General features: G+C 47.4%; 1 protein-coding gene across 1 annotated transcript; it reads left to right on the top strand.

The window, feature by feature from the left end:
- Window positions 1-865: 865 nt before the first annotated feature.
- LOC149326338 (uncharacterized) lies at window positions 866-23280 on the top strand. Its single transcript, XM_089564543.1, has 3 exons — window positions 866-872; window positions 955-2794; window positions 23046-23280. The coding sequence occupies exons 1-3, from the start codon at window positions 866-868 to the stop codon at window positions 23278-23280; spliced, it is 2082 nt and encodes a 693-aa protein (XP_089420669.1).

The raw sequence follows: 23280 nt of genomic DNA, 5'->3' as shown, positions 1-23280 counted from the left end.
TAATTCCCTGAAGTTGGCTTGGACTGCTTCTTGAGCCTTTTCTTTGTACAGGCCATTAGACACGATGACAAAGCCACCTTCCTTGTCGGACTGTAGCAGCTTCACCTTTGCATCTCTGAGGGCTTCCGCAGCAGAGGTGAGAAGACGCGTGTTTCCCTTCTTGATGTCTTTTGGGAGGCACTCAACTCCTTCCAAGATGCACCTGTTGGCGTCATCTATGGTGACCCTTTTTGCAGCCGTCCTCACGAGAGAAAGTAGCTCAGTTTTGTCCAGACGCGGATGTTCACAGAACTTCGGTCCCTGCTTGAGAAGGCTGTTGACTTTCGTAGGGATGTTGACGTCGCCAAGCACAACCACTTCCTGTTGGACGGGCCCTGGAGGTCTCCTTTTCCGTGGAAGCCAAGGAACTATCTGGCGCCACATGAATTCTGCTGTATTGGATGCCAAATTTCGGAGGCTTGCCATATCAGAAAGCTCGGTAACACCTGTATCAGCAGCCCATCCATAAATCTACTCTCAAAGGAACTTGCGTATCTTAATCAGTGACGGGCCTTTTTTTAGTCAAGTTGTGTGGTTGTGCGGTATCTTTCTCTCATGCTTATTTTGTGTTTTTTACTCGTGCCATTTCATATATATGCTGCCTTGCCTGTAGCAATAAACCATTTGGTTGTTAGTCAGCGCTGGTGTTTTGTCCTTCTCTTGTGTCTCGTCTTTGATTGCGCTGTTTTTCCAATTCTTGAAACATGTACCAACCAGCCCGTATTTGCCCTCTTCTGGAATTCATTTCTTCTACATCGGGCACTTTTCTACCCTCTTTATGCCTCCGCTCTTCCGTTATATGTGTCAATCTTTTGGCCGCAACCACATGCCGGGCTCGTCTTCTCACGTTTTCAATCAAGAACTCTTATCTGGCTCCTGATGTTCTCAGCTTATTTGGGGGACTCGCACCCTCAGATGGTCACGCCAAGCGAGTCTGCCGCATTCTGCGATCCGAGACCTGGAGGGAAGCCAGGTTCTACACCGAGTGCCTGAGCTTCGCGTGCAGAAGCGAGGTATCTACACAAGCAGGGAACAAAAGATTTGGACAAGACCTCCGTTTGGCATCCAATACAGCAGAATTCATGTGGCGCCAGATAGTTCCTTGGCTTCCACGGAAAAGGAGACCTCCAGGGCCCGTCCAACAGGAAGTGGTTGTGCTTGGCGACGTCAACATCCCTACGAAAGTCAACAGCCTTCTCAAGCAGGGACCGAAGTTCTGTGAACATCCGCGTCTGGACAAAACTGAGCTACTTTCTCTCGTGAGGACGGCTGCAAAAAGGGTCACCATAGATGACGCCAACAGGTGCATCTTGGAAGGAGTTGAGTGCCTCCCAAAAGACATCAAGAAGGGAAACACGCGTCTTCTCACCTCTGCTGCGGAAGCCCTCAGAGATGCAAAGGTGAAGCTGCTACAGTCCGACAAGGAAGGTGGCTTTGTCATCGTGTCTAATGGCCTGTACAAAGAAAAGGCTCAAGAAGCAGTCCAAGCCAACTTCAGGGAATTAAAGTCCGTCAAACCTGCCAAGGTGCAAGAAAAAGCGGTCCAGCTTTGTGAACAAGCCGGCCTCTCGAGGCTGGCTTCGTCTGTAAAGGCATCGAAAGGAACCTGCCTTTCAATGTTCTTCAGTGCGAAGACGCACAAGGATCAGTGCCCATTACGCGCAATCGTGTCTGAAAGAGGCACGTGGCAACGTGAAGTCGCTGTTTTCTTGCAGAAGTGCCTCTCTCACCTGGAGGTGGACGACCCATTCCTCATCAGGAAGCCCGAGACTGTTTCAGACTTTCTTCGCGAAGAGTGCCCACCACATGTAAGCGCTTTGTCGATTGATGTGAAGGACCTTTACTATTCCTTGCCTCAGCGCTCTGTGACCGCGGAAGTCATCCTTTGCATCGACCGCTTTGGCGTAACAAAATTCCAAAACGCATGTGGAATGGACGTTAGCAGGTTTTTAGAATTGCTGAGTTTTTACATGAAATCAACCTTTGTCACTATAGACAGCAAATTTTTTATCCAAAAACAAGGAGTCTGCATTGGCTCGAGCATCGCTCCTGTACTAAGCGATTTACTTCTAGCAAGTTATGACAGGCGTCTTCGAACTAAGCTCGATGACGCGTCCATTGTTAAGATAATGCGATATGTTGATGACTTTCTAATTTTATATCGCACTAATGACGCACAGCAAACGGCTGCAGAGATTTTTGACACGTTCTGTTATGAACTTAATGACCTCCAATTGACTTCAGAGCTCCCCTCTAATAATAGGCTCAGGTTTTTAGACATGGAAATGACAATTTCTAGCAACCATATTTGTTGGGCATACTCGCCGCGGTCCAGGAAGAGCCTTCTCCCTTTCCGGTCAGCTCACTCGAAGATTGTTAAGCGCGGTATCGCTAAGGCATGCCTAAGAGCCGCACTGCAAAGATCATGTCTGCATCAGACAAAAGGCAGCTTTCACGCACAGGTGAACAGGCTATCTGCAGCAGGATACCCCACGAAGATGGTGTCAAATGTTGCTGAGTCCCTGCTTGCAGAATGTAGTCTGCGAAAGATCAAGGACACCGATGCGGGTCTGGCAGAAAGAAAAAGAACAGTGTGCATCCCGTATGTGCACAAAGTTTCGCACAATCTAAAAAAGATAGTGAGCAAAGGAGGCATTAGACTGGTTTTTTCAGCCAGGAATAAACTTAGCGGATTGTGCAAGCGTGTTAATGAGGATGGAAGCAAAAAAGGCTGCCAGAAGAAGCATAAGCCGAAGTTCGTTCAGTGTCGTGTTGGTGTCGTTTACAAGATCCCGACCTCTTGCGGCAGTTTCTACATCGGTGAGACGGGACGATGCATCAACGATAGACTGCGTGAACATGCAAAAGATATAGAGAACAAGTCTCGCAGAAACCACCTTGCTGTGCACTGTGCTGAGTGTGAAGATTGCGAAGCGCACCTCAATCGGACTACTATCATCGCCCGTTATAAAGATGAGACCACAAGGCTCATTTCGGAGGCTTGCCATATCAGAAAGCTCGGTAACACCTGTATCAGCAGCCCATTCATAAATCTACTCTCAAAGGAACTTGCGTATCTTAATCAGTGACGTGCCTTTTTTTTAGTCAAGTTGTGTGGTTGTGCGGTATCTTTCTCTCATGCTTCTTTTGTGTTTTTTACTCGTGCCATTTCATATATATGCTGCCTTGCCTGTAGCAATAAACCATTTGATTGTTAGTCAGCGCTGGTGTTTTGTCCTTCTCTTGTGTCTCGTCTTTGATTGCGCTGTTTTTCCAATTCTTAAAAGCATATATGTTCCCTTTACTTACGTCGGAATTTAATCTGCATGCACTGCTAAAATAAGTCAGCGTGTTGTTTTGTCCCTGTATAGAAACTAATACACGCCGAGAATATTCAGAAGTAAGACATGATGTTGGGCTAGTCGGTTCATGGTTAGAGCGAAACAAAACTGCGCGAAGACGACGGGACAAAAGAAAGGCACGAATACACACACAGAAAACATTGTAGTAGTATTTACATCGACAATTTTTATTAGTGCTGAGCACAGAATAGGCATAACGAAGGAAAGTTTGTAAGTCGCTTATTTACCACTCTCCGATCACATTGCGATAGCACTGGGTATTCAAACAGAATTTCATTGCTTCTGATCTCCAGCCATTTCGTGCGGCTTAATTACAGCATGCTCGTCTGATGTCGCTTCCACGAGCACGGATTGAAGATGACGACCACCGCGTTTTTAAGCGATAGCGCAAGAGATCGGTAACATGCGTGAACGCGGGGAGACGACGAAGACGGCGGCATTGAAAGCACAGTTCGAGAGCCTGGCAGCTCGAAAAGGCAGGATGTCAAAATTTCTGCCAAATGATTCTTCATCTGAGGTAAGTGCGTGAAGCGACCAACTTTAAACCGGCGGGGCACTCCCTCTTGGTGATGTTCCAAGCTGCTCTGTTGCTCTGCCTTTTTGAGATGGCTTTCGTGGCGCTTCCTAAACGCTTTGCAAATAGTCGACGTCAATGGAACATATTTTTAGTGTAATAAATATGTTTCTTTTGCAAAGAGCTGCTGCGATGACGTAGTGGTCTGAAGCAGCTGCCAGCGGAACTGATCTGTTCGCGCCGCCGCGGGTTCGAATCCCGCTACCCCGGCTTTGAAGTGTTTTATTTTTTCAGTGTCTTCCCCTGGTGCGATGCCGGCTTTCTGCTGCAGTGAAGCTCTTATGATGTTGCTTAAGAAAAAAACGTTATGCAGACTGCCTGAAAATCAAACGGGTCGCCTAAAATGCAGCATTTCGGCTGAATTATGGTAATCACTAACTTCCCTGAGTCTCGAGTGAACGATTCCAGTGGTTGGCAGTTTAGTGCCCTGGAGCTGCCACTCCGCCGAAAAGCGGTTGTCTGTCTCCTGAAGCCTACTTTTGGGACGTGGGCTACCTAGGAGGTCACGTGACGTTGTGACGTCCTCACAACGTGCCCACCAGATTTTGAGGCAACTGCACACCGTTGCAGTTCAATTAATGATTAATCGCGATAAATTCCTCAGGAACAACAACCTGGGTCTCACAAGCCCCATCGATGGTAGCACCTGTCATCGCAGGGCCATCGCTAAACAGCTGTACTATGGCACCGAGAGTCGAACCAGGACAGCCAGGGATCTATGAATGTAGAGAATCATCAATCATACCGCAGAGCAAGTCTATAAATATGCAGTATAACTCAAACATGCATAATATGACATATCAACGAAGGTAAGCCAGTTTAGGTCAAGTAAAAGCATTGAAAGTCAAAATACACGATGCAAAAATAGGGCAAATGGTGGTAGGGCACGATGATTCGTGGTTACCCTCAGCTAAGCCTATTTTGCTGGCACGTCTACGCATTACCGAATGGCTGAATATCAAGCGATTACTCAGAACAAGCTGATTAATCCGCTGCTTTATTCCCCTGGTAAGACTACAGTGGTTGGCTCTGCCCGCCAGACTTTGCGTCACCTCTTTGCTGTACCGCAATTCCAGCGAAAATAGAAAGAAGATAGAGAAAAACACCCGGCGGGGCAAGTTGGTGCATAGCTTCTAGAATTGAAGAGCAACAAAGAAAGCACACAGAATAGAAGAACGACGGGACATGCGATAGGTTGCAACCAAGCTCATGTCCCGTCGTTCTCCTATTGTGTGTGCTGTCTTTAATGCGTTTCAATGCTAGAAGAAAAGAAAAATTCAGGGGGCACTTTGGCTGTCTAAAGTGCGTAGAGGCGAAAGCATTTTCCGCACCACTTTGACTGCTTCAGTGGAACTGGTGGCGTCACATATAATTGAGTACTAATTATTGTGATTACAAATCACTCATTAATGGTTAATTGCTGATTAATGCCTGAATACTAATTAAGTGCTAATTAATGACGCTCAAGCTTCGCCTTTAGGCGTGGAACGCGACAGTGTGTTGTAGCGCTGGCAGGGAGTCCACGGAACGCCACCACCCGTTCGGCGCGATGCCTTGCCCTTTGAACCCAACGCTTTGTGAGGAAAGGAAATGGCGCAGTAATTCTCCGTCATCTAGGTGGACACCTGAACCGCACCGTAGAGTAAGGGAGGAAGTGGAAGTGAAAGAAGACAAAGAGGGCTCGTGATGGAGAAAATGAAAATTGTATTTGAGGAAAGAACTGTCTCACATATCTCGGTGGACACCCGTCAAAATTCAAGGGGGCACTTTTTTTAATTTAAGTGTGGTCACTGATGTATGGTTAAGATGTTAAGCTTCGCCTCTAAGAGTGGAACGCGACAGCGTCTTGCAACGCTGCCAGGGAGTCCATAGAACGCCATCGCGCATTCGGTTCTACGCCTCGCTCGTCGGTAAATTGGTTTTTGAGGAAAGGAAATGTATCTCTCTCATATCTTGGTGGACACCTAAACCTCGCCGGAAGGGAAGGGAGGAGGATGAGAGTGAGCGAACACGCCGTATTCACTAGACGCGCCTTAGTTCATTCCAAACCATCGAGCTGTCATGGCTCCGTGCGTTTTTTGACAGTTCGGTTTTCAAATGAGTACTTATATTCTGTTTCGCGCAAAAATCTGTACAGGGATTTGATATCCATGCTCTTCCCGCCCCCACTGTATCGTTCCGTCTACGTTGGGCTCATGGGTCATGATGTTTTAAAGCGAGTGCGTAAAATGCCAATTTCTCCTTGCACCAAAACATTTTTCTATAAATTACACACTGAAACTCTACCTGTCAAGACGTGGCTCGATAGGAAAAACATTTTTGTGTCTTCTGTAAACTGTCGCTTGTGCAATGTGCCTGAAACAATTGAACATTGTTTTATAGACTGCAAAGACGCGATTTTGTTTTGGGATGTGTTGCAAAGGACGCTACAGAAAGATTTTCTCCTAAATTCCTACAGTGTGCGCTACCTTGTTGTTTCCCAACCTGACTCGAATCCTTATGATATGATTCTTCTGATTGGACTTCATAGTCTTTGGAAAACACGCATGCAAGATCGCAACGTTGAACCTGTTGTTTCGCCCAGAATTCACTTTAGCCTAATGTTGCTGCAGGTAACGGACATTTACAAAAAATCGGACTTTGTACCGGATTGGTTTCCTCTCCTGATGCGCTGTATATCTTTACCGGCCTTTTAGTTATAATATGTTTCTATTATGTTTCTGCCACCTAGCGCCTACCTAGGTGCTCTGTAAATAGTTGTTTTTGTGTGTGTATATGCACACACACATATGTATATATATGCTTTGTATACAAAACCATGTAAATAAATACCATGAAAGAAAAAAAAAAAAGTCATGGCGGAGTGGATAGCATGCTCGTCTCGCACGCCGAAGACCGGGGTTCGATTCCCGAGCTCGACCTATTTCTTACTCGTTTTTATTTGTTTATCTGGTCTGACTAGAAAGGTTAATTAGGCTAATTGGTTAACTAAGCATTTAACTAAGCTCAGTCCCACTTACTTGGAGCATCACTATACGATCCCTTCAATTGGTTGCATGGTTACTAGCCAAAGTACAATTGGTCCCGTTTGAAATTCGTGCACTGTGACGTCATGGCCCTTTCGACCAATTGAAAAGCGTGACATTTTCTGTCGACAACTGCTGCTTACAACAATGAGGCATTAAAGGCTTTCGCCTTAAAAATACCACTGTACTGAACAACTCGCAGTGTGAATGAAAACTATGCCCACCAACGCCGCTAACAGACTGTCCCCACTTTTATGTGGCAGCGGCATTTCCTAATGCATTTTTTTCGGCTGCAGCCAGTTCTTTGAAACCTCATTGAGCTCAAATCGGACCTGTTTCGTGAAACGAGGCTTCGAAGATGGGAATTCATCGCCTTTACCAGGCATAATTTTGCATGTTTTATTCTAGACTCTCATCTGACAGACGCGATAATATAAATGTTGAATGCGGTACTACGGTTCCCGTTGGACCGGCGAGCGCCCGCACGGCGAGTGCCTCCTTTTCAGACATGGAGGAAGGAAAAAAAGAGGAGAGGCCCTTTCCACACAACACCCTGGGAGAAAAGTGTGGAGGAAATCACGCGGTTTTTTCTCGATTGGGAGGCCATCTTACTCCGGCAGCTTAGCAACGGCGTCGTAGTTGCTGTTTACAAACCGGGCGATAGCAGACGGCCGCGGCGTAGCATTTGAGGTGCGGCGTAGGCGTGCTTTCCTCAACTGCTCGAGTTTGTTTTTGATCGTGCTCACAGGCTGACGTTGGCGCCGTTCACTCATATCTCAGGTGGAATTCGCTGCAAAACTCTCGTTGTTGCGTGCATTGATTTCAACGTGCTCGGCGACCACGATCGCACGGGCATTTCGTCTACTGCGTCACTGCTCGGAGCCGTCGGGAGACCGCCGCTGCGTTCGCGCTGTTCGTTCACCAGAATACGGCGTGCGCTAGAGCGGTCGTCGGCGCATTGTGCGGACGTTTCGCGTCCTGCACGTGCAGTGTGTGTTTGCCATTCGCGCTCCCGTTTACATCGGCAGTGAAACCTCGTTGCTATACCTATGCGTGTTCTTGCAACGCTCGATTGTCACTGACATCGGTAACTGTCATTTTCGTTTTTCGACGATTGCGATTGTTTGAGCGGCGGGGGCCATGACATGGGCGGAGAGCGATATTGTAAAGGAAGCAGCTGCGCTCGCTTTGCTCTTAGTATACAGAAACTTTGTTACATGCCCGTTTGAAGCGTTGAAGCGTCTAGCGAGCTATTTGCCTCTGGGACGTGCCGGGATCAAATGTATTCGTTCATATTGTAGCGTGCAACGTACGCGAAATCGAACACCGGAGTACGAAAAACTGCGGCGGTCCCTGACTGGTCCGAGCGCGCGAGCGAGAGCCAACTAACTTCTTTCTCTTCTAGTGCATGCACTACTTCTGTCTCTTCGAATGCATGTATCAATATCGTGGCCAATTCTGTGCTTTTGGTCACGCGCTATGTTTAGATCGGTTTCCTGTAGCAGGTTTGCAATTGCTTTTCTAGCTGATGTCATGTCAAGAAGTGCGAAAAAGGTGAAGCTCTAACTGAATTTGGAGGCCTTTTCTCACATGTGTTTATTGTGCCCATGTCCTGTGATAGTGTTATTTGTCGTAAAAAGTACGTGGTGAAATGAGGATCCGCATGTGCGCTGAATTTCATTGATGCTTGTGGTGGTTATTGTGTTCAGGAAAGTAAAAACAGCGCTAAATTTTACACAAACCACACAGAAAGACGGACAGCGCCCATCCTGTCCATCTTTCTGTGTGGTTTGTGTAAAATTTATGCTGTTTTTACTTTCCTGAACATAATGTCACACCAACTAGCCCAGCAAAAGGGCCTGTGGTTATGTTGAAGAAAAATAATTTGATACATTCATTACGTACAACAGATCGACTTTCATTGCCTGTATTGTCGATCACAAGTAAAGTGTGCTACATTACAAGCTAGTATTTCACGAAGTAGAGAAAAGTGGAGCGTACAGTGGAGCGTATTGACCTTCTCTCCCGGTGAAGGCAAATTTCTAGCGCTGAGCTAAACAAGCAAGCATACTAGTTTCGTCGAATGCAGCCTTCAGATTCCCGGGGACAGGCGTTGCCAGGGGGGGAGGAGGGTCTTATGGCGTTTGTGCAGGGCCGAGCAGTTGGAGACGGCACGAATACGACGCAGTACGAAGCAGTAACTGGAAGTAGCCGCCTGTCTGACACGGGTATTTCCGCTTTATTAACTTTTCCGCTGACGAACACCAGCATAGGGCACCCTAAACCGGCAAGCAGCCAAGCGCCACTCGCGCGGGGGCCTGCGCCCATGCGGTAGCACGCTCCTTCGTTGGCTTTGAAACGCGCGCGCAATCGGCGCGGCGGCGAAATGTAAACAGAAGCCCGCCGGAGTAAGATGGCGCCGAGCTTGTTTCCGGCTTCACAAAATGTCACGTGACGGCCTCTCCTCCTTTTTTCCTTCCTCCATGTTTTCAGAGCACTTATTATGGCGCATGGAGGAAGGAAAAAATCAGGGGAGGCCCTTTCCACACAACACCCTGGGAGAAAAGTGTGGAGGAAATCACGTGGTTTTTTCTCGATCGAGAGGCCATCTTGTCCGGGCGGCTTAGCAACGGCGTCGCAGTTGCTGCTTGCAAACCGGGCGGTAGCAGATGGGCGCGACCACCGTGGTCGCGGCATAGCATTTGCGGTGCGGCGTAGGCCTACTTTCCTCAACTGCTCGAGTTTGTTTTTGATCGTGCTCACAGGCTGACGTTGGCGCCGTTGAGTCATATCTCAGGTGGAATTCGCGGCATAATTCCCGTTGTTGCGTCACTGCTCGGAGCCGTCGTGAGACAGCTGCTGCTCACTGAGGAGCATTCGCGCTGTTCGTTCACCAGTGATTCAATACGGCGTGCGCTAGAGAGCGGTCGTCGGCGTATTGTGCGGACGTTTCGCGTCCTGTGCGTACAGTGATCGTGTGTCATTCGCGCTCCCGTTTCCATCGGCAGTCAAACCTCGTTGCTACTTATGCGTGTTCTTGCAACACTCCAGCGATTGTCACTGGTGTTAGTGTAACTGTCATTTTTGTTTTTCGCGATTGCGCTCGAGTGAGCGGCGGGGGCCATGACATGGGTGGAGAGCGATATTTTAAAGGAAGCAGCTGCGCTCGCTTTGCTCTTGGTATACTGCAGGAAGTTTGTTACACGCCCGTTTCTAGTGTGTTACGTTTGAAGCGTCTAGCGAGCTCTAGCTTCTGGGACGTGCCGGGCTCAAGTGTATTCGTTCATATCGTGGCCAAGTCTGTGTTTCTGGTCGCGCGCTATGTTTAGACCGGTTTCCTGTTGCAGGTTTGTAATTGCGTTTCTATCTGATGTCATGGTCAAGAAGTGCGAAAAAGGCGAAGCTCTAATTGAATTATGAGGCCTTTTCTCACGTCTTTATTGTGCCCATGTCCTCTGATAGTGTTATTTGGGGTAAAAAGTACTTAGTGAAATGAAGAAATACCCTCTAACGAGGGTCTTTAAGGTAATAAAGTGAAGTGAAGAGGATCTACATGTGCGCGAATTTCATTGATGCCTGCGGTTATGTTGAAGAAAAATAATTTGATGCATTTATTACGTACAATAGATCGGCTTTCATTTTATGTATTGTCGATCGCAAGTAAACTGGGCTATTATGCAGTCACATTACAAGCTATTATTTCACCAAGTAGCGAAAAGCAGTGCGTACAGCTGCAGCTCTGCACATTAAACATGAAACACAGCGTTGAAATGATGCACGACACCGTGAGACTTATACTGCAGCCACTGGGTACTGCTAAACTTCTAGAAGTGTGAAAAGCTATGGTAATATATATTATGCACAATACTAGACCTTTGGATATGTGAAACATGCTATGTTGCCATGCTCCTAAGGGTGGATTTATGGAAGGGGGCAGTCACATTTTGAACATGCATTTCTTCGACTTTTTTCATTGAGAAAAAGTCGTTCAGAGTGGTTATCCTATGTGAAATTTCAGTCTTTTGGAGCGGGTTTACACCGCCACCCCCATAAGTCTTCCCCTGCCGTCTACTATACGCACTTTGGCCCTCTCCGTCTCTGCTGCCTCTATGAGTGGCTCTCGGAATTGTGAATCAAAAGTAATTGTGGGCGCGGCCACCATTACAACACGTCATGATACTACATTTTGCGTTCAGGGTCAAGAACTAAAACTTTTTAGTATATTTGCCCACCCTCACTGCTGTATGAGAAAGCATTCCTTGCGTGGCCAGCCGCACGAAATAATGCAGTGAAGATAAGTATGATATCAAATGCATGATATCGAATCATTCAAAACCGATATTCTTGCTGGTCGTATGATGGGCACCACTCAGTCGGTGCTCATAACTTTCGCTGGAACCGTAATCCCCCACTTTGTGTATTTCAAACGCGTTGCCTTCCGGTGCCGTCCCCATAAGCCTAAGCCTCCCACCTGCACCCGTTGTCTCGCTCTTGGACACCGCGCCCACCAGTGTCCACAGCACAGCGTTCCGGCAAAGTGCCGTCGCTGTGCTGCTCCTCTACCCGCCGACCCTTCCGCTAATGTATGTGCCCAGCCCTGGTGCGTTCATTGCCAGGTAAACACCCACCCCTCCCTCGACCCCACTTGCCCCTTTCTCCTCGGTAAACAACGCGAGTGTGCCAAAGCTGCGTACCTACGACGCCTAGCTTTGCGCCGGGCCACGCAACCCACCCCTTCCTCCTCCTCTAATCATGAACCTCCGTCAGCTCCGGTCACGTCACCACCAGGCTCCTACGCCGCCAAAGTTAAAGGCTCCTCGGTTCCAGCGTCCCTTTCCAGCGTCTCTTCCACTGCACCACCCTCTCCATCCCTGACTAACGAGAGCCGCTCCTTTGACCTCCAGCTCGCTATGCTGGAACGCCAGCAGCGAGAGCAACAGCGCATTTCCCACGACCTACAACAACAGATCCACGCCTTGACCCAAACCCTCCAGACAACCGCCTCCTCTCTTACCTCCCAGCTTACCAAGCTAAATGAGCACCTTGCCACACTCACCACTCCCTCCTCCACCGCCCAGGTCGCCCCTTTGGCTGATCTTCTCGAAACCACCACACAGGCACACCACACTCGCTTGGTTCAGCTAGAGACATCGGTTCTGCAGATTCTTACCACCCTCCAAGCACAATCCAAACAATTAGAATCCTTCACTTCTACGCTCCAATCCCTGCATGAGTCACTGCCCCCGGCCAAAAAAAAGGAACGCGTACCCTCACGAAGTTCTACCTCTACACTATCATAATGGCTTTTGGCGGGGACCTCGAGATTGTGCAGTGGAACTTGCGAAATCTGTGCCATAATAAGACCCCCCTTCACCAGTATCTACTCGCCCGCCCCTCCCTGCCTCATTTTCTCCTTCTCCAGGAGACCCGGACGGCCCGCACTATCCCAGGCTACCGCGCCTACCATGCCGCTACGGCCACACCACTTGCGTCTATTTATGTACGTAGCGACGTGCTCGTGGAGCCACTTGATATCCCCTCCGTCCTTCTTAAATATTTAGTTGGTGTGGTCTATTACCACCCTTCTTCCCGCGTCTCACTCGCCCTTTTGTCTTTCTACAATCCCCCTGTTACCTCCTATTTATTTTCCGCCCTGGGCAAGTTCCTTCACTCTCTTCCTTCTAACTCCCATCTCCTCTTTGGTGGCGACTTTAATGCCCCTCACACACTCTGGGGCTACCCTCAAACCCTCAAACCCGGCCGCCTCCTCCACTGTCTGGCCCAGGAACGCCACCTCACCCTTCTCAATACTCCTGGCTCCCCTACTCGAGCGGGCACTGCCTCACAGCGCCCCACGACACCCGATCTCACTTTCTCTCGGGGTTCACTTTCATTTCACTGGCAAGTGACAGCCGAAACTCTTCTCAGTGACCACTATCTTGTCCACATTTCCACCTCTCTTTGCCACATCCCTCGAAGTCATCCGGTCACTCATACTGACTGGAACGCCTTCCGCGCTAATCTCGCCTCTGACTCCTTTCAATCCTACGACGACTGGACGTCGCGCATCACTGCAGCGCTCACGTCCAGTAGCCGTCGTGTTCGCTCTTGTCACCCAGTCCCAAACCCAGATCCTCACCTACTCCGTTTATGGCGTCGCCGTAAACGTCTTCAACGCTCCTTCCGCTGCCAACCCCACAATGCCCAACTTTCTTACCGGATCACTGCTCTGCGGGCCGAGATCGTCGCCCACTGCGCCTCACTCGAGCACTCTCGTTGGAGTGCTCTTTGTGACCGCCTTGACTCTGCATTGCACTCGCGATCCACATGGTCTCTCTTCAAATCCCTCCTTGGCACTAAGCCTGCCCTTGCTCCCACTCTAGCTAAAGCCCTCACTCAAGGAACTCCCTCCGATGTTTTCGATCAGCTCGCCTCTCTCTATCTCCCGCCCCCTCTGGCACCCTCCTACCCGGTGTACTGCGGTGGACCTAACCCCGATCTGGACCAATCCTTCACTCTCCGGGAGCTCGAATCGGCTCTGGCTGCTAATGCTACACGCTCGGCTCCCGGTGAGGATGCCATTACATACACCACACTTCGCAACCTTCCTGACTGCGCCAAAGAATTCATCCTTAAAACCTACAATGATGCATGGGACAGCGGCTGCCTGCCCAGCTCCTGGACCTCCTCCCTCATTTCTATGATTTCAAAGCCGGGCAAGCCTCCCTCTCTCAATTCAATTCAATTCATTTTATTTTCCAGAAAGATTCTGGCGGATTCATAGGCAAAAAGCTGTTCCTGACAGCTTGACAAAGGCCTATAAAACCACCAACGAGGCAGTAGGTGATGACCTTATGATGCAGAATATTGAAAGAATAATAAAATATGTTTAACACAAAATATACGACTACAAACATGGATAATAGCTGAGTAGAAAAATATACATTAACAAGAACATACATTAAGAAGAATTACATTTTAGAGCTTGACACCAGTTTTACAGAAAACAGTATTAACGAAGTATCGATTATAACTTCAAAGGAAATTTACACATATTGTTTTAGAAATATAATTATGTGGCATACAAAAAAATAAGAGACATTAAGGCTAAGCAAATAATAGCATAAACAAACTATCCATCAAATAGTTAACCGGTAATATATCTAGGAAAAGGCACATAATACACACAATCTCGAAACCTACATTATACAATTATAGCTAAAATGAGTACACTTGTGCACATCTGGTATAATTTGTAAATAAAAGTACAGCTATGTGGACAAGAATTGGTCAAGTGACTGTTTTAGTGTAGGCGTAGTTATGTGTTTGTATTTATTTAGAATGACTGGAAGATTATGCTGAAGTGTTTGCACTTTATAATTTGTGCGGAAACGAGGTATGAACCATGGATCAGTGTTCCGTGTATGAGTGTTTTTATTGAGTTCTAAAGAGGCTAATGACTTAAGGAAATGCCTGAAAGAATCCATTGCTAAATAAAATGATCGCAGGACTCGAAACTCGTAAGCACGTTTGATGCTAATTATATTGTAGGACTGAAAATATTCAGCTGTTGACGACAGGAAGTCTATATTGGCGATGTTACGAATATTTTTTTTCTGGAGTACGTATATCCTCTGGACATTTCTTTGTGATGTAGTCAACCAAACTAAATTGCAATAGTTAGTGTAGGAGGCAAACAAGGCATTGTAGACTTGTAGTTTTATTTTTGTTGGTAGAAAAGAACGGCAACGTGATAATGCCCCTGTAACTGTTGAAAGCTTTTTGCAGAGGTTATCTATGTGAGAGTCCCACATAAGATGAGAACTAAATGTTATGCCAAGTATCTTGATTTCTTCAACAATCTCAATAATTTGGCCTTCGCAGCGGATATCTTGCTCAATTTTAACTAACTTATTTCTAGCGCGAAAAATAACTGCTTTGGTTTTTGAGGGGTTGATCTTCAGCTTATTTGATCGTGACCAAAAGATTAATTTTTCAAGAATGTTATTACCCTTTGATATAAGAGTATTAACATCACTGCCTGATAGCAAAATACTGCTGTCATCTGCGTACACGATAAATTTAGCCCCCCCCCCCGTCAATATGGGCAATATCGTTTATATAGATGATGAAAAGTAATGGGCCCAAGATGCTACCTTGTGGTACACCAGTTAATATTGGTAGAGGTGAAGATTTATGATGGCCAAGGTGAACACACTGAGTCCTATTTTTTAAGTATGACCGAAGTAATTCAAGAGATTTGCCACGAATGCCATAATGTGTGAGCTTAAATATTAAAATGTTGTGATCAAGAGAATCGAAAGCCTTACTGTAGTCAATAAAGAGACCAAGTGTAAAGAGTTTTTGATCAATATTTTGCAACACAAATTCTTTAAGTGATAGAAGTGCAGATTCGGTTGATCGTCCCCTTCGAAATCCAAACTGGTTATCTGAGAGCAAGTTACGCGTGTCCAAAAACTTGGTTAATCGCACAGATATTATTTTTTCCAAACCCTTTGAAAAAACAGGTATTACAGATATTGGTCTGTAGTTTCTCGCATCATTTTTATCTCCGCTTTTATATATGATGGATACCCTAGACCTCTTCATGGCAGTAGGAAATACACCTTTTTCTATAACAAGGTTGAATATGTATGGAGTACCGGGACGATATGCTGCAAAACGTGTTTTACGGGCGTAAGCTGTAAGTTATCTATATCCAGGGCTTTGCTGTTCTTTAGATTCATAAATGTGCTGTAAATTTCATGTTCAGTTATTAAATGGAGAGCAAAACTCTCTACAGGGCTATGGTCGGTAGGCTGAACAGGAGGAAGGCAGCTGTTTTCTGCGGCAATATCGACAAACACTTTATTGAAATGATCAGCCAGTTCTTTACCAATAAGCTCGCGGTTATTGTGTACTATTCTGTCAGGAATAACATGTTTATTTTGGCGACCTAAAACATTATTTATCACCTTCCATGCAACTTGTGGTTTTTTGCTAACGATATCAAAGAACAGGTGTTCATAATACGCAGTTTTTTTTTTCTCTAACCTCCGCCCAATCTCCCTGACATCATGTGTTGGTAAGACCCTTGAGCGAATGTCCCTGACTCGCCTCTCTAATTTTCTCGAGACGAGAGAGTTCTTCCCTCATTCTCTCATCGGCTTCCGACGCCACGTCTGTGCACAGGACATGTTTCTGGTTCTCCAGCACACGTTTCTGTCACCTACCCCCACTCAAATTCACGCACTTGTGACCGTCGATGTTCGCAAGGCCTTCGACGGTGTTTGCCATGACCACATCCTTTCCCAACTCGCCTCCCTAGACTGTGGCTCCCGCATGTACTGTTATATCCGCTCATTCCTCTCTAAACGTGCCGCTCGCTTTCGAGTCGACACCTATCTGTCCGACCCCCACAACCTCACCCGAGGCACTCCTCAAGGTGCTGTTCTCTCTCCTACCCTTTTCAATCTTGCTATGGCCCCTCTCGCCTCCCAGCTAGCTGAAATTCCCGACCTGCATCATATATTTTACGCCGACATCACTCTCTGGTGTTCGTCTGGCTCTCCCGGTCACGTATAGGACACCCTGCAACGTAGCCTAGATCTCATCGACTCCTTTCTCACCACTGCTGGCCTCCCTCCTGCTCCTGAAAAATCCGAGCTCCTTCTCCTCAACCATTCCTCATACCAGCGCTCACACAACCAATTCGTCTCTCTCCACCTTTCTGGCTCTCCCATTCCTGTCGTCACGCAGTGCAAAGTTCTTGGCTTTCCTTTGCATGCAGCCAAGAACGTGCAAGCCCTCCACCGTGCTGTCACCACCTGCCACTCCGTAACTCACCTCCTGCGGCGCGTGGTCACTCGGCGCTCAGGTCTCCACGAGGCTCATGCGTGCCGAGTTGCCCACGCGCTGGCCCTCAACAAGGTCTTGTACTTTGCACCCTACGTTTCCTTCAATCAGACTCAACTTAACGCTCTTGAGACTGCCCTTGTGGGCCTCTACAAGGCAGCTCTCAACCTCCCTATCACTACCTCTACTGCAAAGATCTTTGCAACAGGCCTCTTTCATCCTCTCCGCTCTCTGCTCTCTCTCCATCATGACTCGCAGATTGCCCGGCTTTCCCTTACCCGTCAGGGTCAGTGGTTACTGACTCAAGCGGGTATCTCGCCCATTCCCTGCGCCCCGTTTACCTCTCCTATTCCCACCCCGGCTCCCAATCTTCGGATCCTCCCCCTTCCGTCCAACATGTCCCCCGTTCTCCACGCCGGCCGTCGTCATACCCAGGGTGTAGCTTACACGGATGCCTCCTTCGTGGCTCCTCGAGGTTCCTGCGGCTACGCCCTGCACCACCCCCACCTCCCCGCTCCTGAAACTCACACCAGCGGGCCGTTTATACGCCCTCCAGATGCATTGTCCCTCGAGGTCCTCGCCATTGCGCATGCCCTCCAGTCATTTGCCCTCCTTCCCTCTCTTCAAGAGTACACAGTCTATTCAGACTCACAAGCCGCTATACACCACATACAGAAACGCACCCTAACCCCTTCTCTTCAACAGGAGGTCGAACGAGCGGTCTCCGCATTGCAGCCTTCCATCGTTTTCCTCCACTGGGTCCCTGGGCATTCAGGGATTGACGGCAATGAGCTGGCTCATCAGCTCGCCCGTGACACACTTTTCCGGGCACCGTTGATCCCCTGGCCCAAGCCCTCGGAGGACGGTGGGAGACTCACCCTTCGCCGCACCATAAAAGAGGTCTACCTCGAGCTCCGCCTCGACAAACGCCTTTACCCTCCCCGTCATCCATCACTCACAGTGCCGGAGGCTCGCCTTCTTCGGCACGTTCAATGAATGCAATCATCACCCCGTCTCGCCTCTTTCTCTATCGCTATCGATCGTACCCTTCCTGTCCCAACTGCCCCTGTATCTATGCGGACCTTGCCCATTGCCTCTTCTATTGCCCGGCTGCTCAGCAGTCAGGTTCCTACCCCCCACCTTCTTTATCCATCACCACCTGGCTCGACTGGCTTGGCGCTGAAGGGGAGGAAGAACAGCGACTTCTGGTCGCCCAGGCGGTCGACATGCTCGGCCTGTAAATTTTGGCCGAATAAACGTCTTCTACTACTACTACTACTAGTATTTAATACCAACAACAAAATACTGCAGAATTTTTCTTATCCTCACTGCTGCAGGAGAAGGCACTGTTGACACAGCCAGCTTCCCAAACATACGCAATGGAAGCCAATTGCAACATCCAGCAACAAGAGCTGCATTAAAAGGCAGGTTGAACACTAAGGTGGGGTCTGACCATGCATGGCAGCATTGTTCACGACTCAGCCGAAAGCAGAAACGTAAAGCAGCATAAAACTGAGAGGTTTGTGCTATCCACCAGAGAGCGCGATTAAAGTGTGGCCAGTATGTGGAACACTTTTATGCGAGCATAGCATGCAAACAACCCAATGTCAATAACCTTGATCAGGGATCTCATGCATGAACCTCTAAACTCATTCTAGCAAGGAAGGATTTTTTTTTACAACATCATGAGCACATTTGACAGCTGTCCACTCAGAAATCATTATGCTGACAAACAGAAAGTGTTCCAGAGTGCCATTCAGATATAAGCGTCGTGCCAGCAAGCTGGACATATAAGGCTTCGAGGGTAGCCATACACTAAAACATTTCGGGAAGCTTAAGTTTGAAGGCAGTTATTTACACTGCATTAATGTGGGATAGTTTTTTCGGAAGCTTCATGAAATAAACTCTCCAATCGAAGACACACAGCATAAAAAAAGAAATTTAAAATGATGCACGGCATAAAGTAAAAAGTTCTATTTCAGTGGCACCATGTGTCACAGTTTATATAAAGAAAAGAAGAACACAAAGAAGCATGCTCTTGAAAGTGTACATCAGATTTGGTTTTCCCTTCTGCTATATTTTGGCAGCAGCTGTTTACTGGTACACAGTTCCACTCAACTAAAATTTTGTGCCCTTCAACTCATCTGGTGAAATGAGCCTTCCAGCCATGCGATTAACACCAGACTACGATGAACCGGGTGTAAGTATATCAGTATATTTTGCCAAGTGCAGCCTGCAAGGAACCCAGGGGCACATATCTCCGCCGTGGCAATACGACGCAGGAAAAGCGGCGAAAAACACTGGGTACCAAGGTGGGCCACCGCAATAAGTGAAATTTCCTTCCCGGGCTTACCGCTGTTGCGATAAGCGCGTTCGACGAATGCTACTTCATTATGATCATGCAAGGGTGGACTGTTTCGTTCAAACAAGAGAGCCGGGATGACGCGGAGACGACGCGGCAAAGAGCAATGCCTGGAAGCAGCCGAATGTCTCGTACGAATATTTCCGATGTCTCCAGTACATGAACAGCGGCCAGGAACCAAGCACCACTCGCACTGGAGTCTTTTGGGGCCAGCTCCTTCGCTGGGTTTGAAACGCGCGCGGAGAAATTTTTGTAAACAAGAGCGCGCCCGCACAACACGGCGCCGAGCTCGTTTCCGGCTTCAAAAATTGTCACGTGACGGCCTCTCCTCTAAATTTTCCTTCCTCCATGTCACCCACTAAAGTCGCTTTAATCATGGATGGATGGATAGTAGAGCCCCTTTCAAACGGGGTGGTGGCAATTTCCGCCATGCTCAGCTTTTTTTCCTTTATTTTTTTTTTCAACTGTGTTGTAAATTCTCATTAAAATTCGCCCTTTTCTTTCACTACAGTTTCCTACGCTTCTAACATTATGTCACCTCTCTGCTTCTCAGCCACCAATCTTCGAATCGCTTTTTGCTAACTTCCACCGCAGATTTGTTTACATGACCATTGTTATCTTTAAACCATAGGGCCTCAGGAAGAGTGATTGCGTCTGCATCGGCATCCGGATTTCATTTAATTTCATTTCATTTTATTACCTTAAAGGCCCCTTAAAAGGGGTGTTACATAAGGGGTGGCAAGAATAAAAGTACAAATTCACAATAACAGGAAAGTTTCTACATTATCACTGAAAAGACTTGGACAAGTGATGATGGCAACGTTGTTTGGAAGGCCGTTCCAGTCTGCGGCTGCACGAGGAAAGAAGGAATTAGAAAAAGTGACGGTGCGTGATCGTGCACGGGCAACTTGTAGGTGATGGCTGGTGCGGTGAGATATGCGTGCGGGTGGAAGAATATAAGGTGCAATGTGCATAGGGCTGCGAAAGAATTTGTGAAATAAAGACATGCTGGCAATGCGACGGCGGAGCGATAAGGGTGATATTCCGGATGTTGTTTTCAAGGACGAAACACATTGATGTCATAAGAGTAGGACGAACGAATGAAACGAGCGGCGCGATTCTGAACAGATTCGAGGGCATTGATGAGATATGCATGATGAGGATTCCACATGGGCGACGAAAATTCTAGTTTGGACCTTACGAATGATTTATAAGCTAATAACTTGACATGAGGGGGAGCATGATGAAGATGGCGCTTTAGGAAACCTAATGTCTTGTTTGCTGAGGATATTATATTAGTAACATGCAGGCTCCAAGAAAGATCGCTAGAAATAGTTACGCCTAGATACTTGTATGACTGAACTAGTTGTACGGGAACTTCAGAGAAGGTTAGAGGATTACGGCGACGGCTAATGGACAAAAGATTACACTTACGTGGGTTAAGTTCCATTAGCCATTTATTACACCACTCCTGAACAGCATTAAGATCATTTTGGAGGGAAGATTGGTCAGCGGTGGTGAAAATAGCCCGATAAAGTACAGAGTCGTCAGCGAACATGCGTATGTTAGATGTTATGTTAGAAGGCAGATTATTAATGTATATGAGAAACAGTAGTGGGCCAAGCACAGATTCCTGTGGGACGCCCGACGTTACTAAGAGTGAGTTAGAGTTCTTTTTGTTAACGGAGACAAACTGCGAACGATTAGTCAAAAATTCTTCAATCCACTTCGAAATATGGGGGTGCAAATTTAATCGAGAAAGTTAATACCATCACATACCATCACAATTCAATATGAGGTGTTCAATTGTTTCTACAGATCTACCACAAACAACACATGTGTCATCATCTGCGTTGAATTTTTTTTGTAGCGGCGCGTTTAAAACACCCTGACCTAGCTTCAAAAAGTAGGGCGCTGCCTCTTGAGTTATCATAGAAAAATTCTTTCCTGATCTGCCTTTTCCAGTATCGATAAAGTTCTACACTATGCTTCTTTTCCATTGAATTAATGTAATTTTTAACTTCCGCGTTTTAACCTGTCTTTTAATGCTCTTTCTTTCTCCGTCCTCCTGTCCGGCATACTTACTGGTCAGTTTCGTAGTTCTTTTCCGCCACTGTGAGTCAAGGTTCTTTCTGTATAAGTATTTAAATACCTTGGCTGCCCACCTGTTATCGTCCAATTTCCTCAGGCGTTCTTCATATACTAGTTTACTCTGAGCTTCCCGTGCTTCGAACGATGCCCAGCCCATATCCCCTTGTACTGCGTCGTTTGATGTTTTGCCGTGGGCACCTAGTGCTAATTTTCCAACAGCTCTCTGATTTACGTCTAATCTCGACTAACTTCTGCCCTTAAGCACAGAACCGCAATCCCGAAAGTAATCCCCGGCACCATTATTCCTCTCCAAATACCTCTCAGTACTTCATATTCACCCCCATAATGCCCTATGTTTCCTTATACCGGCGTCTCTTCGCCCTTTTGTCCTAAGAGACTGTTCATGCTTTTGCGTGTATATGTGCCCTTCGTTTAGCCATACCCCGAGGTATTTGTATTTGGCCACTCTGGGTATTTCGTGGTCTTGTATTGTAAGCACCTGATCATTTGTGTCGTTGAAAATCATCACACCTGACTTAGTTGCGTTAAAACTGAAACCTAGAGCGTCTCTGTCTCCACAACAATTAACCAGAGTTTGCATTGTGGGTTTTTTGCGCAAAAGACACGACACAAAGGAACGAGGTAGACAGGACAAGCGCTTGTAAGCGCTTGTCCTGTCTACCTCGTTCCTTTGTGTCGTGTCTTTTGCGCAAAAAACCCACAATGCTTAGGCACCAACTAGCCTGCAAAAACATACTCGCAGAGTTTGCAAATCTTCGTGGCCATCTGCTAACAGTATAATATCGTCCGCATGCATTAAACCTGGGAGCCGCTGCTCAACTGCATTTCCGCCTAATCTATACGACAGATTATAACCTAGCTTTCTTTTCTGTAGCCTTCTTTCCATATTTATCACATAAAGAATGAACAGCAGCGGTGATAGAGGACAGCCTTGCCTTAAAGGGGCGCAGAGATGTTTTCCTCGGTACCGATTGATATCATTAAATCGATTGATCGTAACGTTTAGTATATCTATAAACGTTGATTGATCGTGCGTTCTTTAGACCAGTACAAAAAGAATTATTGAAATCGGAGCATGCAACCGAAAGTTATTGCACTTTAAAAATTCGAAATAAAAAGATCAGACGAAAACGCGGTTCACTCACCCGGTACTGCGGCTGCGTTGCAAGTGGCCTGCAGTAACAGCAGAAAGATACGAGCGATGTGCACGCTGGCTTGTCGCCTCTGCCGAGTTATAATTACAAGGCGAGTTATAACTAGCTATAAGCGTAGCTGGCTATAACATAGCGCGATCCGCGATCCTCTTGCTCGGGCATGTGATAGCATTTCTGGGTGTATCCCATTGTCGCCACCTTTTGATAGAGTTTAAATTCCTAGGGAAAGGCTTGGATATGACACAAAGGCTATGCGCGACAAGTTTTAGTGTAGTGCTCCTGGAAAGCAAGGAAACGTTTTGGGCTTAACGTGCAACAATAGCAAGTCTAACTTACACACCCCAAAAAGTTGCCTCCACTCAGTGTTACGCCGCGCTCCGGCGCTGCCGCACTGCAGTGCAGCGGAAAGAAAGATGAACATGGTGTGCGCGAGACTGGCGGAGCCCGCCAGACGCTGACCGTCCAGTGACGTCCCTGATCCCCACTTGTAAAAAACTCGCAACTTCGTGTCACTTGGTGGAGGTGGGGTTTTGGCGTCCTGGACCCTATCTCCGTTCGCAGCAGCCGACGCTTGGCCGGGCTACCACCCGCATTTTCCATTATGGCTACCCGCAACGGCAACAATCCACCACCTGTCAGCACGTCTGAGCCAGGTCCACCACCCAGCCCGGACTGCTTCGAACAGGTCAGGTTCTGGCCGCCTCAGCGCGAGCCCCGCATGTTTTCTGGCGCTGCGGTCGAGGACGTCGATGAGTGGCTCAAGCACTACGAGCGTGTTAGCAAATATAACCGCTAG

Source organism: Amblyomma mixtum, chromosome 10 (assembly GCF_055824585.1).
Source record: "Amblyomma mixtum isolate Tamu chromosome 10, ASM5582458v1, whole genome shotgun sequence".
Taxonomy (NCBI): Eukaryota; Metazoa; Arthropoda; class Arachnida; order Ixodida; family Ixodidae; genus Amblyomma; species Amblyomma mixtum.
This window is presented reverse-complemented; position numbering and strand designations above follow the sequence as displayed.